The sequence below is a fragment of the Narcine bancroftii genome, chromosome 2 (genome assembly GCF_036971445.1).
Source record: "Narcine bancroftii isolate sNarBan1 chromosome 2, sNarBan1.hap1, whole genome shotgun sequence".
In the NCBI taxonomy this organism is placed as follows: domain Eukaryota; kingdom Metazoa; phylum Chordata; class Chondrichthyes; order Torpediniformes; family Narcinidae; genus Narcine; species Narcine bancroftii.
The window spans coordinates 345,950,951-345,967,178 of NC_091470.1; the positions used below are offsets into that span (position 1 = coordinate 345,950,951).

The following is a 16,228-nucleotide window of genomic DNA, read 5'->3' on the forward strand; positions in this document are numbered from 1 at the left end:
TAACCTGGGACCATCAAAATGAATGTTATTCAAGACCGAAGTTTAAAATAAAACATGTTTGTACCTTTTGGACCTGCTGGTCCCCTGGCACCCTCTAGGCCAGGTTGTCCAGGCTGTCCAGGTTCTCCTGGAACACCAGGTCTTCCCGGAAAACCAACATTCCCTGGTGGACCAGGAGGCCCCGGCTTTCCAGGTGATGCTTTAATGGAAGTTGGGTGAAACTGAGACAGGAGGTAAGACAACCGTGCTGAAATTGAAAGGAAAACATTATTTTTCAATAACTTATTTAATTCGCAAATGTACTTCCAACAGCTTTTTGGGAAGGTTGTGCAGTTTCGATCATTATTATTTGTAAGAGGTATATTGCAAGAGGTCTAGTTGCCTGACTGTAGACTTGATCATTTCATCTCCAAAATATCAGTACAAAACCGAAAATGCTGAAAGCTCAACAGATATGGCAGCATCTGTGCAGAAAAAAAGTTAATATTTTAGATAGATGATCTTTCATCAAAACTGGAGTTAGAAATCAAACATGTATGGCATTGCAGAGGTGGAAGGGCGGAAATAACAAAAGGAATGAATGTGATCAGTTGGACACCAAGAAAGATTGGTTAACGTGAAAAAGATGGTGAAGGAGTTCTAATGATAATGTTTCCATCATTTTCACTCTTTGTTTCAGATTTCCAGTAGCTACAAAATTTTGATTCTGTAAGTAATCAAGTCTAAGAAGCAACATTAGAAGAATGTAATAGAAAAAGGGTTTCAATGCCCAAGCTTGACACTGTTACCATCTGATGTCACTTATTTGTTCTCTCTCTCTCTCTCTCTCTCTCTCTCACACACACACAAGAGGAACTAAACTCAAATTACTACTCTGAACTTAATTTAATATTGGGAGAAGGTAGATTTTACAATAAAAAATAAATAATATTCATGCATTTATTGCATTTCATGCCTTAAGACATTCATAATTTAATGATGTTTCTTTTATTCAACTTTTTAAGCAACTTTGCACTAAAAAGTTGCCAAACACATTTCCTATAATTCAAGGAAGAAAAGATTTAACTTGTTCCAGGCCAGTGGTTTTCAAATGTTTTCTTTCCGCTCACATACCACTTTTAAGTAATAATCTCTATGCCATTGGTAAGGGATTAGTAAGGGATTGCTTAAGGTGGTATGTGAGTGGAAAGAAAAGTTTGAAAACCACTGCTCTAGGCTATGTTAGGGTAGAATTAAGCACAGATCTATATTCTGTGCAGAACAGTGTAGAAATAGGAAGTACAATCTACCATCAAGCTGTTTTGATAGTTCTTCTCTGATAAGTCTTCTCAATTGTTCAGCTGATGGTGGTTCACCCTAGGGAAAGCAACACACAGATACGTGTATGAGTCAGTATTCACTATGAGCAGATGATAAACAAAACCATTCTCTTGTTGTGATTCTTGCCAGCTGACAATGGTTGTCGGCAGCTGAGACAATAAATATTAAATTAATAGAAAATGTCCCAAAAGATACACATCTAAATTCCTCTCACGTCCTCTCAGTGTGTGGATTTCTCTGCCGGAGGTTTGATCACACTAAAGATTAATTTTTAAAAATTATCAACTAAAATAGAAAATAAGGACTGAAAAGGAAGTTCCAAATTCCTGTCTAGAAAAAGTGCAAAGGCATTGTACAAAATTAGTTATATAGAGCTTCAGTACTTACATGTTTTGTTCATTGACATTACACATCAATAACACGTTATGTTACATGTTATAATACTTAACAGAACATGTTTTGTTAGTCGACATTACATGTCGAATACCGATCGTTTTCCATTGATGCTGCAATGACTTGGTGAGTTTCTTCACCACTTTGGTATACTTCCATAGGCACATAATGGGCCAGATCTAATGTGTCATAAATTTTAATGAAGTCTCTTGAGTACTTTTATCACTTCTTGACATTGATAACTCTGAGTTTGGTAACCAGGTAGATAATCACTATTCAGTCACTTACTCTTTCTCCGGGTAACCCAGGAGGACCTGGTTGGCCAGGTGTTCCAAATGGACCTCGTTCACCAGGAGGTCCCACTGGACCTATCATCCCAGTGTGTCCTTTTATACCTGGGAGGCCTGGACCACCAGCTCGACCTTTCTCTCCCTGGCTTCCTTTTTCACCTTTAATTCCTCGCTCACCCTGTCCAAAAGAAAGGAAATAATTACAAAACAGTAATATTATGAGGAAAAACATCTTTAAATTGAAAGGATCTTATTTTGGCACTTTTGGTAATTTCTTCCTTTGTGCTTTTAATTCCAGAGGCACCCATTCAATAAATTCATAGACTTTCTTTTTAAAATATTTTTATTGAAATTTGCAATAATACAAAACTAAACCATACATTTATATTTTAGGATACAATCGCCAAAGAAGGAAAAAAAAAACATTTGGTCAAAACCCCTTCCATTTAGCAAGGTTAGAAAAAAACATAACATGTGGATATTAAGTGATGACAACTCAAAAACCAACAACACAGCATCAAACTTTAGATCAGTTTCAAAACCTTAAATGGTCCATGAAAGGACACCATGTCTTTAAGAAATTAATATTTGAATCTTTAATGGCATATCTATTTTTTTTCGAACTTAAACAGGAAATAATACTTAACCATTGTGTATGTGTAGTGCTACCCTTCCATTTGATCAATATTGCATGTTTGACTATCAATGAAGTGAAAGATAAAATTCAGTTTTGAGATGAAGTCAATGAAACATCATCATCATTACATAATCCAAACAGAGCAATTAAGGGGCAAGGTTCCAATTTATCCACCAGAATCACAAATAGTGTGTCAAAAATATCGTTCCAGAATTTTTTCTAGACGGCAAAACCAAAATATGTGAACCAAGGAAGCATCCACAATTTTACTTTTGTCACACAGAGGATTAATATGAGAATAAAAATGAGTGAATTTTACTTTACATAAATGTACTCTATGGACCACTTTAAATTGCATAAACAATGTTATGCACAAAGGGAGATTAGTGTTAATCAATTTACAAATGGAATCCCAAACCTCATCAGAAAATGAAAGATTCAAATCCTGTTCTCAATGGCTCTTGATCCTAACTAAAGAGGCTGTTCTTAAATCAAGCAAATTATTATAAATAAAATATTAAAGAGAATATTGGCAAAATTTAGAAGTTTTTTTTTGGATTTCAGTATTTTTCCCTTGCTAGTCCTATTATATCTAATCATTTTTTTTTGCAAGAGACAGTTTTTAAATGATGGCACAGATTGGGTATTAAATGTTTCAAATACCTTTTTATTCACAGTTGTTTTTCTTCATTTGAACAATTGATAGCAAAGTTTAATTTATCATATACACATTTTTTAGATATTTATGTTTAGACATTTTGTTCAATCTCAGATTCCTAATTTTCTGCAAATTTCTGAGATGAATATTCTTGATTTACTTTTGGATTTTCAACTTTCTCTTATTTGTAATAATTTGCTTGATTTAAGAACAGCCTCTTTAAGTTAGGATCAATAAATTCATAGTCAAACAATAATGTAATAAAATTGTTTGGAAGGATCCCTCTGATCATAATTTCTTATGAAATCAGAAACATATTTAGGTGGAAGGTTAAAAAAAAATCTGCTATGCCAACAAGCTATTAACATGCAACACTTAGGAGGTAACTGTACCTCCAAAGTTCTGCGGCTGTGTTGCACTTGTTTTCTTTTGAAGAGAAGAAAACAAGAAATTTAAAATACAAATGTTAAAAAAAAACTGATCTCTGTTAAAAATAGTCACCAATTGTGCAACTGCACATTCTGTAAAACACAGCTCTCTTCCTCATGGCTTGTAAGTTCAATTACAATTATTCATTTAGTGAATTAAGAATAAGATCAAACGTGCATTAATAAGATATTTTATCATGACCTGATTCAGTGTACGTCACAACAAATAAATAGCCTTTTGGAGTATTGTTATCTATCTCTAATGGTGTTGGGTGCATGAATTAAGCTTCTACCTATCAAGTGAGATAAACTACTGGGGGTGTCATGACAGGGATCAGAAACTACAGATTTTATTGTTAAAATGTTGTTCATGCCTTTTGTTAAATCTGCAGTTTTCCATTGATTTGAATGGAGTAAAATGTGATAAATTTTGTAAATAGTGAGTAATCTTTTGAATCAAATTTTCTCACTTATGTTCTCAAACTTAATTATTGAAATTTTTGGCCATGCCTCTACAGCTACTTTTCCTTTAAAACTGAACTGAATGGTATGTTGATAAAATGAGAAGTACATACTGTATATAAAGCAATATGATACTGAGTCACAGAGACCAAATAACTTGATAATGATATTTGCTCTTTATGGAACTGGCTTTGATTACAGAATGAAAATAACACCGTACCTTCACTTTGACTTTTTTTCGATTGATCAGTCTCACTTGATATGTCTTTGATAGATACTATTATTTTGTATGGTTGACAAACACTTAGAAAGACTTAAAATAGACCATTTATTGTAAGAACTACCTCACTTACCCTTTCTCCTTTAGACCCCCGTTCCCCAGATTTGCCAGGAGATCCCTGTTTAAAAAAGAAAAACACTAAATTAAAAAGAGGTGCACTCTGTTACTGAGCTCAGTATAAGGTAAATAACAACTATGAGTGTTGACTTCTCTTAGAAAAGTGAAAAGTAAACGCAATCCTCATTACTTACCATCTTGCCTGGAGCTCCTGTTTCTCCTGGAAGTCCCTGTTTGTGAAAGTAAATAATTATTGTACATAATAATAGTCCAGGAAAGGTGTTGGGATGAAGAGAAATTGAATGAAGAACAGAAAAAAGAGCAAAGATAAACCTACATTTAAGATGTATTCAGACAGTCAATAGGCAAGACATGGAACCAAGCCACAGTTTTATTTCCTACGGGTTAACATGCAAATGTCATTGCTGCCACCCATCTGGGAAACAGCAGAATGTGAGATATTCAGGATTGTTTGCTCTTCATGGAATGAAACGAGTAGATTTAGAAGGCTGAGTGGCCTTAATTCATGTATGCATACATGTGATATACTAACCTATAATTCTCTCTGTTCACAAATTGGTATCCAAGATATTATTATTGATTTTATCACCATTATGTTAATCATACTTCTTCCTTGTTTTATCCTTATGACAGTGCCAAGCTTGCCATTATCATTTTGACAATATTTCTTGCTTTGTTTTTATAATAATTCAGATTTCTGAATGAACAATGAACCATAGACATTAGCTTAATTTTGTCTTTTTCATTTTCTTGCACAATTTTTATTTATTTTGTAATGTGGTTTATATAAATATTTGCGGTGTGATGCTCCCGCATACAGCACATTTTGTGACATCCATGACAATAAATTATGATTCTGATCATAACAAATTTTGAAGTGAAGGGGGCAGTCATTCCAGAATCCTAAACTGAAGATAATACTGGCCCACTGCAGGTGAAGAAATATAGAATGCTTAGAATGATAACAGCACAGAAGCCGGCAATTTGGTTCATCATATTTTGGCGAGCTTTCTACCAGAACAATTCAATCTTTCCATAACCTTGCATAATTTTCTACGCATATATTTATCTTATTCCTTCTTGAAAACCACAAAGCAACCAATCTCCATTAAATCTGCATTCAGTGAATTCTAGATTCCAAATATATGCTAAGTAGAAACTATTTTCCTCATCTCACTCAATATTTCAATTGAGACTGGGCCAGTATTTTACATAGGATCTGCGTTGCTTCTCTCTGGACTGTTACATGATTTGTTAGAATAGCTATGGGTAAAATATGTCTTTAAAAGAGATAGATTGAGAGGGTTTCGTTTAGGTAACACTTCACAGAGTAACACTTCACAAAAGACATCTTATTTAAGATGCAAGAGCTTTGCTGAAGTGAGACATTGTGTTACCATTGACTTTGCAGAGACAATGGAAATGCTTAGGAAAGGACTTCAAAAGGAGGTGCAAATGGAACATAATGTTGATCATGTCCAGGCTCAGATACTGGGTTTGGAGCCTTGGGAGAGGATTTTTTGGTTTTTACAAGCAGAGAGAGGTAAAAAACAAACAGGCGACTTCTCTTTTGGAGAGAGAATGAAGTTGTTCTATAGCAGCAGTTGAGACTACAAAATGTCAAACTGGCAGGCTTGTTGAAAACCCCATTTTGAAGATGAGTTCTGAGTTCAGCCTGTTCAAAACCCTTGTAGTCCTTACAAGAGGAAATGGTTGGCTAGTGTGTTTCTCCTGAAATAATGGAAACAAGAGAAACTCTGTAGTGACCTGGAAGAAGAGGTTATCATTTGGAAAATCCATGATTGGGCAAGTTTCTTCAGCAAGACACTGAAATTGGAAGAAATCAGTTTGTGTGTCCAACGAGCAACAATTTTTTCTCTGAAACCACCAAGAACCTTCCTGAGCGGTAACCATTTAACTTTAAGCACCAGAGCCTGGTGGAAATTATAAATGTTAAATTTTGTGCATAGTATGAAAATTGCCTGATACCAGTGAACTTGGAGAAGTGAAAAATGAATGATTGGAACAGTGAAACAGAAAACTTACATACATGTGCACTTAGAATTAGAAGGGGGTTAAGTTTGGTTAAGTTAAAGATTGATCCTTTTATTATGTTTAAAGAAAATTAATATAAACTTTTGTTTAAGTAATCATTTGTCTTGATTAATTTCTATTGCTGCTGGCATTTGAAGTCATCTGGGCTCATAACAACACTCTTTATTATTTATTCAGAGAACACAAAAAAATAATGGCAGAAATACCAGAGAGCCTTGGCTCTCTGATCAGTTTCATTTAAAAATAGTGGAGAAGTTGGGGCTCATGGCTGCATTCACAATGTTAAATACGTAACTGTATTGAATGTTCTGGTTGTCATCTTCTGGTGTTGTTTCTGTCAAATGGAGGATAGCAATTGTCATCTTAATCTTTAAGCATGAAAGGAGAGAAATGGCCCAATATAATTTGCAGGTAAATGTTATAATAAAGCAGGGAAAAAGAGCAGCTTGAATGATTGAACAAAGTCAAATGAGTCCACCAAACAGAAAAGCAGAATATTATTTTAATTGTGAGAGATAAAGTAGTGTTAATAAAGTATTTTGACCTTTATTATGAAAATGGAGTGACAGGTATCATTGCGATTGTATTTTTATTTTGGTGAGATTGTAGCTGGAGATTGGTATATGGTGTTCACCTCCTTATCTAAATGCGGATATACTTGTTTGAGGGGAAGGGAGTGGGGAGCTGGGAAGATTCTCTAGAATAATTCAGAGGATGGAAGGTTTGTTTGATGAGTTGATATTGAGTAATATTCTCCAGAGTCAGTAGAATGATAGATGTCACTGAAGCTTACAAACAGAGCTTGCAGAGAGAATATTCCCCTGGCTGAGGATTCTAGAACTTGGGGGTGTTACAGTGATCACAATTAAGAGTACAGAAGGAGGAAACACTTCATCTTCAATGGTGAGCTGAGTTAGCTCAATCTATATGTTAATTCGAAGCAAGAGATTTCTGCTTAGTAAGCAAATCAAAAGATAATGTATTGAAGGAGGAGATCAGCTGTGATCTTGAATAATGACAAAGAATTGCTCGTCCATTTTGAGAATGGAATAAGGGAAATGATACTCACACGAGATCCGGGTAATCCCAAAATCCCTGGAAAGCCTGGATCTCCATTTGTTCCTTTTGAACCTTTTGGTCCCTAGTATGCAAAATAATTTCAGATAACATATGACTGGTTTAAAATTTTAAAATATGATTAAAAACAAAAAGTCAATTACTCAATATAAGACTAATTTTTAGTTTTAGTGAACACAGTTCTTTGTGAAGAAAGTTAATTATCCACATATTACCCTGCTTAACAGCATGAGTAATGATAAGACACTAATTCTGAAAGATTCCTCACTGCAAGCTTACAAAATATTTGCTTTAACCATATATAATCATATTACAACTACAGTACAGAAACAGGCTATCTCGGCCCCTCTAGTTCATACTGATCTAAGTAATCTCCTCTAGTCCCACCTGCCCGCACTTTGCCCATAACACTTCAATCCCCTCCCAACCATAGACATATCCAACTTTTCCTTAAATGACAAAATTGACTTTGCTATGATCACATCTTCCAGAAGGTCATTCCTTCTCTCTGAGTGAAGAAGTTCCCTCTCATGTTACTTCTAAACTTTTTCCCCCTAACTTTTAACTCGTGACCTCTTATTTGAATCTCACCTACCTTCAAGGGAAAGAGCCTATTCACATCTACTCTATCAAATTCCCCCTCAACCTTCTACACTCCAATGAATAAAGACCTAATCTACTCAATCTTTCGTTGTAATCTAGATTCTGAAATCCAGGCAAGATGTCCAATGATACAGCCATCAACAACAATCAGTCAACTTGCAAATCAATACATCCGACAGAATGTAAACTGGAAATTAAACCGGCATCAAATTCTGGCATTCATGAGCTGACATTAAATTAAAAATAATAATGTTCAAAATAAAGTAATTATATAAATGCATGCAAATTGACATATTGACCATTCCTAATATACAAATATTCACTATTTTGAATAATGTTTTTGGCAGAGTTATATTACAAATCTTTTTGAGTAGCTTTTCAGTTTAATTTTTGTAAACTTGATTAATTATTGCATCTCTTAAATTTTGCAATTTTGAGTATTCAACTGCCATCAATCCCAGTTCCACTCCCTCTACCGCACCCCCCAACACAAATGTTTTGATGTTTGCTTCTGTACATTTAATATTTATTGGTAATTAACCATGGGACTTACCGGCAGACCTGGATCACCAGGAATTCCTTCACGTCCAGGAGGGCCACTTTTACCCTGAAAATAAATGTCTTGTTTAATGAAGGCAGTGTCATCAACTCAATTCTATTGACTCAATGAGACTTTAATAAATAAGTGGAATGTACCAGATGCAGCAAAATCCTGCTGCCAAGAAAGGTACACAAGATTCACCAAGCAAAACACAAATGTCTGCAGGAAGGAACTCAGCCAGTCTTTTCAATATCTATAGGAGACAAATATATATTGGCGATGTGGTGGGCCCGAGCCCTTCTTCAAAGAAGAAGCAGAATAAGCCAGAAACAGGAAGTCTCAGAATGCAACTAATGGAGGGAGGAAATAGACCAACAAAAGGTGTTAATTGGATATGCTAAGGGACAAGGTAAAATAATTTATTATTTTTGCGAAAAAAGACAGGAAACGGAGAGATGACGGGGGAAGAAATGGGGGTGGTGGGGTTAACGAAATAATGCCATCGGGTTGGATGGTGCCCAATTAGAAGATGAGGTGTTTTTTCTCCAGTTTACGGGTGGGCTTAGTCTGGCAGTGCACGAGACCATAGTCAGACATTTTGGCAAGGGAAGAGGATGGGGAATTGAAATGGGTGACCACTGGGTGATCCATGCTACTGTAGTGGACAGAGCTGAGGCCCAGTTTCCCCTATGTAGAGGAGACCACAAGGGGAGCACTGGATGCAGTAGATGACCCCTGCAAATTTACAAATGAAATGTTGCTTCATTTGGAAGGAATGTTTGGGTCCCTGAATGGTGGTGAGGAAGGAGGTGTGGGTGCAAGTGGAGCAACTCCTGAAGTCACAAGGGTAGATCCCAAGTGTTTCAAAAGCACTAAGAAGCCAAAAGATTATTTTTTAATGCAAATTATATTTGTAGGTTACAGAGGAAGGTAAATGAATTTAGAGGATATGGATACTGTAACGGAATAAGTTAACAAAATATATGTTTAAAAAGGGTGAATAAGATTAGGTAGTTTAGGTCACTTTTCACAAGCAAACATGACATTACAGAAACAAAGACAAACTGAAACAAAAAGGACAGAGAGAGACAGAGATAAAAACTGCAGCAGTCAGGGAAAGACTGCAAAGTGGAAAGCATACTAAAGATCCCATTTCAAGACGGGTTTTGAGTTCCAAGTTCAGCCTGTTTGAAATCACTGTATTGGCTGGTTAGTGTTTCTCCTGAAGTAGGGGAAAAGAAAAAAAATCTTTGTGGTAACCTGGAAGAAGGCACGTTTCTTTGGAAAGACACTTTGGTTGCTGACTGAAGGAAATCAATTTGTGTGTCCAATGAACAAAGAACATCTCTTTGAACCAACCAAAGGCTCTCCTGACTGGTAACAACTTAAGTTAAAACACCAGAGTGTGTTGAATGTAATGATTGTTTAATTCTGTGCACAGTACTGAAAACTTCCTGATACCACTGAACTTGGACTGAACACTGAAAAAGAACCATCTTGAATGAACACACACACACACACACACACACACACGTGCTTAGAATTAGGAGTGGATTAGGTTAAATAACTTGATAGTGATAAGTTAAATATTGATCTTATTATTTTGTATTAAGAATATAAAACCATAATTTGTTTAAATAGCCATCGTCTTGGTGAATTTCTGTTGCTACTAGTTTTTAAGTCCATAGGGCTTGTAACAAGTGGGGGCTCGTCCATTGCGATTTGAAATATTTGGAATTTTGGAACTAAAATATTTGGTGTTTTGGGATCTTAAACCTTGGGAGTTTTTCTGATTTATTAGTAAAATGCTTTTCCAAGCTAATTTAAAGCTCGTGTGAGGAAAAGCAGGAGGAATTAATATTAGAGAATTTTTGGAACAACCATCACTTGCAGACCTGCAGAGGGGGAGAAAAAACAAGAACTGATAGTCATTGCTAGGGAATTAAAGCTGGCTGAAGTCAAAAGTTTTATGAAGAAAATAGAAATACAGAGAATTATAGTGAAAAATATTATACAAGTGAGTGAAAATTTGAAGAGGAAGACTTAGAACATGTTCCCAAGGATAAATCTGTTCAGATGCAATTGCAATTAAAACAAAATTGATCTGGAAGAAGAAAGAGACAAATGGATAGTCAAAATGCAGAAACACAAACTTAAACATGAAGTGGAGGAAGCTGAAAGAAATCAGAAATACGAGTTGGAGGAACCTGAGTTTGATTTGAGATGGAGAGAGGTAAGAGAACTGAAGCTCAAACTCCTGGAGAGATGTTTATGGTTAATTTAGTTCCTCCTTTCAATGGGTGGGATATTGATACATATTTTCAGCTTTGTGTAAAGATTGCTCAGAGCTCAAGCTGGGCAAAATAAAAGTGGCCTTATGCTCCAAAGTATAATAAAGGGAAAAGCACAACTGGCATATTCTGAATGCAGAGCAAGTTGCAAATAATGAGACTATTAAACAAGCAGTATTAAAAGGTTATGAGTTGGTTCCAGAAACATATAGAGAAAAATTTAGGTATTTGGGAAAGCATGGAACCAATCTCGTATGGATTTTGCAATTGAAAAATCTATGTTTTGACTGTTGGTGTGCCTCAAAAGGAATAAATAATCTTTTCAACAGGGTAGGAGAATTATTATTAATTGAGGAAATTAAAAGGTATGTTCCCAATGAGATCAAATTATACCTGGATGGACATGTCAACAAATGGCTAGGTTAGTGGATGGTCAGAAGGTTAATGTGGTACAGACCAGTAAGCCTGAAATTAAGACTGGGCAGAATATTAAGAGAGATTAGGGTAAAGTGGGAAAGGACAGAATTTTAGGATTTGTCTGTTGTTACTGTAAGAAACCTGGTCACGTTCTGGCAAATGGTTTAGTGCTGAAAAAGAAAGGAGATATTTCCAGAAGCTTGTATTCAGAGAGTTGAACTTAATGAAAACAGAGGTTTCATACCTGATACGGGTGTTTTAGATGTTTTCAAAGGGCTTGATTTCAATAAAGAAAGGAATTTCCAAAGTGCCAGTTTAAAATCTCAGAGTCACTGGGGCTGCCCAGTCATTGTTGTTGGAGAATGTCTTGACTCTTGATCAAAAGACAGACACAGGAGAGATGACTTTGATTAGAGGTGTTGGTGGAGATGTAGAATCAATAGCTCTGCATAAAGTTGTGTTGAATTCAGAATTAGTTAAAAGACCAGTTGTAATGCGAATTATTTCAAAGTTTCCCATGTGAGGAGTGTCATTCTTACTAGGGAATGACTTGGCAGAGGATAAAGTTGGATCAGTGTTGAGATTAACAAATAAGCTAAGTAAGGATGAGGTTGACAAAGATTGTGAGATATATCCTGCATGTGCTGTGACAAGATCTTTGTTTAAGAATATGAGAACAGAGAAAGATCCAGTTGATAGAGATTTGCCCAGTATTTCTGAAATAGTCAAGAAAATACAGGTTAAATTTGAGAGTCTGGTTTTGTCTTTGTCAAGGAAAGAGTTACTTGAGCAGCAAAAGACAGATTCTGATCTCACTGTCTTGAGGAAGAAGGATGTGGATGAGGAGGAGATTAAGAAACTGCCCTGTGGATATTACTGGATGGGTGAATTATTAATGAGGAAATGGAGATCTTGTGATGTTCCTGCAAATGAAGAATGGGCGGTGATTCATCAGGGGAGTTTGTCCCCTACCATTCCAACTCTAACAATGATCCTAAGGAACTGTTGACCAGGCTAAGGGAGACCGTAGGAAAATTGACCCCTAAACCACCATCTTCGCATGGAGAACACTCTTCCTTCATATCAGAGGACTTCAAAAATTGCAAATATGTTTTTGTCCATAGGGGAACATTTGGTTGACCTTTCCAGATGCCTTACGAAGTACCTTATAAGATACTCAGACAAACTAGGTCGAACTGTATTTTACACATTGGAGTCTTTCACTATTGATAGGCTTAAGCCAGCTTATGTGGACAAGTCTTCCCCATTGCAGCAGCCAACAGTCCTTCACAGAGGTTGACCATCTAAAAGACAGACAAGCTTTTCTGCCAATTCTTGGGGGGAGGTTGCCGTGTAGGAACGCTATGGTGGCACTACAACACCCAGAAGGCAATGAACCGTCTATGTGACGTCAATGCATGATGGCGCATATTTGGACTTTTAAAAGTTTGCACACATTCTGAACAGTAAATTTATTTGATTCACTGAAGAAACGCCTTGTGTGTTTATTTCATCATGTCCCACTGCAATTCCTGTAGCCACAAATGGATCTTGAGGGGATCTGAGGGGGACCTTTTAATTCTAGATAGTGGTGAGAATAATCATATAGCCATAAGCATGAAGGAAACCCACTGGATCCATGTGACACAGGTTGGCATTCTTTGCAAGCCCTATTTGGTCTCATCAACAACCTGTTCAGCTGTATCATGATGTCCTAACATTTGTGCCTAGAATACAATGTCTGAGAGAGTGGTGGAAGCAGAGTTGCTGGGAGCATTTAAAAAGTGTCTGGACAAGTGGTTGTATCATCTAGGTTTGGAATGCTCTGGGCCAAGTGCTGGAAGATGGGATTAACAATGGATGGATGCCCACAGGTTGGCCTGCTTCCATGCTGTATGGCTCTATGATTCAAGGACTATTGTTATGGTCAACAGGCAAGATATTTTGATGAGAAGACTCAAGGACATCAGCTGCATAATTTAAAAAATCTAATATACATTCTAAATAGTTATATAAAATCAATTATATCAAAGCGTAAACTTACACGTGGAGCTGACTGACTCAACTGCTTCATACATATTCACCACTGAGAAAATAACTATAAGTTTGAATAAATTATATGCTTCTGACACAACCTGCAATTTCAATGAGTTTATGAATGACAAACTGATAAAGAGGTATTTGATGTAAACTATCCAAGAATTTTAAGCATTAAAAAGGTGATGCGGGTGGGAAGACAGAAAACTCCTTCAATAATCTTCTTTTGAATATGCAGGCTTTCAAACTTCTGCAGACAGTGTAATGTTTAATATCAATTATCCTGTCATAAATGAAAGTATTTTCAATGGACACTTTCATGTCTCATGTGCTGGTTAGCTTCAATCTGTATAAACAGAGAAGAAATTCTGAGATTTTAGGTAATAAGCACCAGGAATGTTCATATCTTACCTGATCACCTCTTAAACCAGGAGGACCTTGAGGTCCTAAAGGTCCTTGTGCACCCTATAAAGATAAATAGTGCTCCATTATAAAATACATGCCATCAAAACATTAAGCATATTATAAAATTATGACAGAATGATAAAACAGCTTTTGTAATAATGCTTTAGATTGCTATTCTGTGATCCAGGTAGTCCAGCTACTGTAACTTTTTAAAGCCAATTTAAAGATTTTGTCTTATCTGGATTAGATTAAATTGGTACATGAAACATTGCACAGAATTGGGAAATTAGATCCCATGCCATTCTACTGTGGTACGGTGCCAACTTGGCTCATTGATCATGGTCATTCTTCCACTTAAAAAATGGATTTGGACTTTGAGGTTTGACTTGAGCTTGTAAGATTTACTAGTGCTCCATAAAAGACAAAAGACAAAGGAGGAAAAACGCAACACCCAACCCCAACCAACCAATTTTCCCTTGCAACCGTGTCTGCCTGTCCCGCATCGGACTTGTCAGCCACAAACGAGCCTGCAGCTGACGTGGACATTACCCCTCCATAAATCTTCGTCCGCGAAGCCAAGCCAAAGAAGAAAGTGCTCCATAAAATTAATGTAATTCAAAAGAACAAGCCATTGGAGATGCCAACTGCTTTATTCTGTTTTGAAAGTTCTTAACAAAAGCTTTCTGAAGTCTTTAACAAATATCCACCACTATGGTTGATCATGTTTTTCTCAGAAACTGCAAATGTTTTTGAAGGTAAATGAAGCCACAGCACACCTTGAAGTGTAAGGAAATGGGCGATGTAAAGAGATGACACCGGAGAATCAGCAAATGTCTCAATAGGTGTGAAGACTGCTGCAGAGATAGAGAAAGGCTAGAATAAAAATATTCTGCATCTTCTTTCAGAAAATCAAAAAAGAGTAATAGGAGGCTTTTCTACTGGAATTCATTAGGCCCAGTGTGTTGTGGAGGCTAGATCATTGAGGAGATTTACAGAGATTTGAATCTGAACAAAGTACTGGGTATTGAGGTCTGTGAGCGACTGACACAGAAAAGGAGCTGAGGCCTGGAATAGATCATCCATTGTCATAGTGAATAACAGGCAGACTTGAAGAACGGAGGGGCCATTCTGCCTATTTTCTCATGTACTGTGATAGCCCCTCTTTATCTGACACGTGCTAAATTATGCTTCAACACAAGAGGTCCAACTGTGTCTTCCTCTTCAAAGTTTGTCGATTTGCATGCCATTTTCCAAGTTCATTATCCTGAAAGATTGGATCTCTCAGTAGTCATGGCTTGGCTTTGTGAACGAACATTTAGGAAAGGGGCTGTCCACGTCTGACGCAGGCTTGCTGATGGCTAATGAGGCCAATATGGGACAAACTTGCCCGGCTGCAGCAGCTGCAAGGAAAATCCTGTCCTGGGTTTGGTGCTGCTATGTCAAGGTTCTTCTTCCATCTCCTTTTGTCCTCAAGGCCAGCCCTGAGTGTGTTTTTGGAGGAGGAGACAGACTGGTGAATGTCACACAATCGGAGGCTGTGAGCATAGGCGATGGTCAATGCGACAGGCGCCAAGGGATTTCTTCAGAAAGCCCTGTGCCTATTTTATGGTGCCCCTCTGTAACAGTGGCCAGTGGAGAATTCACCCTGCAGCACAGTCTTGGGCAGGCGATGATCCTTCATCCTAGGCCCGGCCAGCGTAGCTGCATCTTCAACAGCACAGTCTCGATGCTGATAACCTCCACCTGTTCGAGGACTTCAATGTTGGTGACAGTCACTCAAGTTGATTTTGAGGATGGTGTGGAGGCACCGCTGATGGTGATGGGAGGTGACCCACGATTTGGAGCCATACAGAAGGGTGGTCAGTACAACAGCTCTGTACACACTGATCTTTGTGCCTTTCCTCATATGCTTGTTGTTCCAGAATCTTTTGTACAGCCTGCTGAATCCGCTGTTTTTCTTTGCCAGTTGTTGTCAACTTCTTTATCGACCTTGGCATCTGACAAGATGGTGCACCCCAGGTAGCTGAACTGGTGGACTCCCTTCAGCTCAGTTTCATTGATAGTAACGCGGGGAGGGTGGTACTCTTCCTGAGGTGTGGGCTGATGGAGGACTTTTGTCTTCTTGAAGCTGACTGCCAGTCTGAAGAGCTCGGCAGCCTTCATAAAACAGGATGTTATACACTGCTAGACTGTTTCTTTATAGGCAACAAGGGAAGCATCATCAGTGAAGAGAAGGTCTCGAATGAGTTGTTCCAA

The 16,228-nt window shown here is 37.2% G+C and overlaps 1 protein-coding gene across 1 annotated transcript in view; it reads right to left on the reverse strand.

The window, feature by feature from the left end:
* LOC138755742 (collagen alpha-1(XXII) chain-like) overlaps nucleotides 1–16,228 on the reverse strand; it is a 106,557-nt gene that overhangs the window by 11,953 nt on the left and 78,376 nt on the right. The window contains exons 28-35 of the mRNA XM_069922248.1: nucleotides 13,979–14,032; nucleotides 8,835–8,888; nucleotides 7,671–7,742; nucleotides 4,720–4,755; nucleotides 4,542–4,586; nucleotides 2,002–2,181; nucleotides 1,290–1,356; nucleotides 65–247 (exon numbers count right to left, since the gene is read on the reverse strand). Coding sequence (XP_069778349.1) covers nucleotides 65–247; nucleotides 1,290–1,356; nucleotides 2,002–2,181; nucleotides 4,542–4,586; nucleotides 4,720–4,755; nucleotides 7,671–7,742; nucleotides 8,835–8,888; nucleotides 13,979–14,032 — 691 coding nt within the window. The remainder of the gene's footprint in view (nucleotides 1–64; nucleotides 248–1,289; nucleotides 1,357–2,001; nucleotides 2,182–4,541; nucleotides 4,587–4,719; nucleotides 4,756–7,670; nucleotides 7,743–8,834; nucleotides 8,889–13,978; nucleotides 14,033–16,228) is intronic.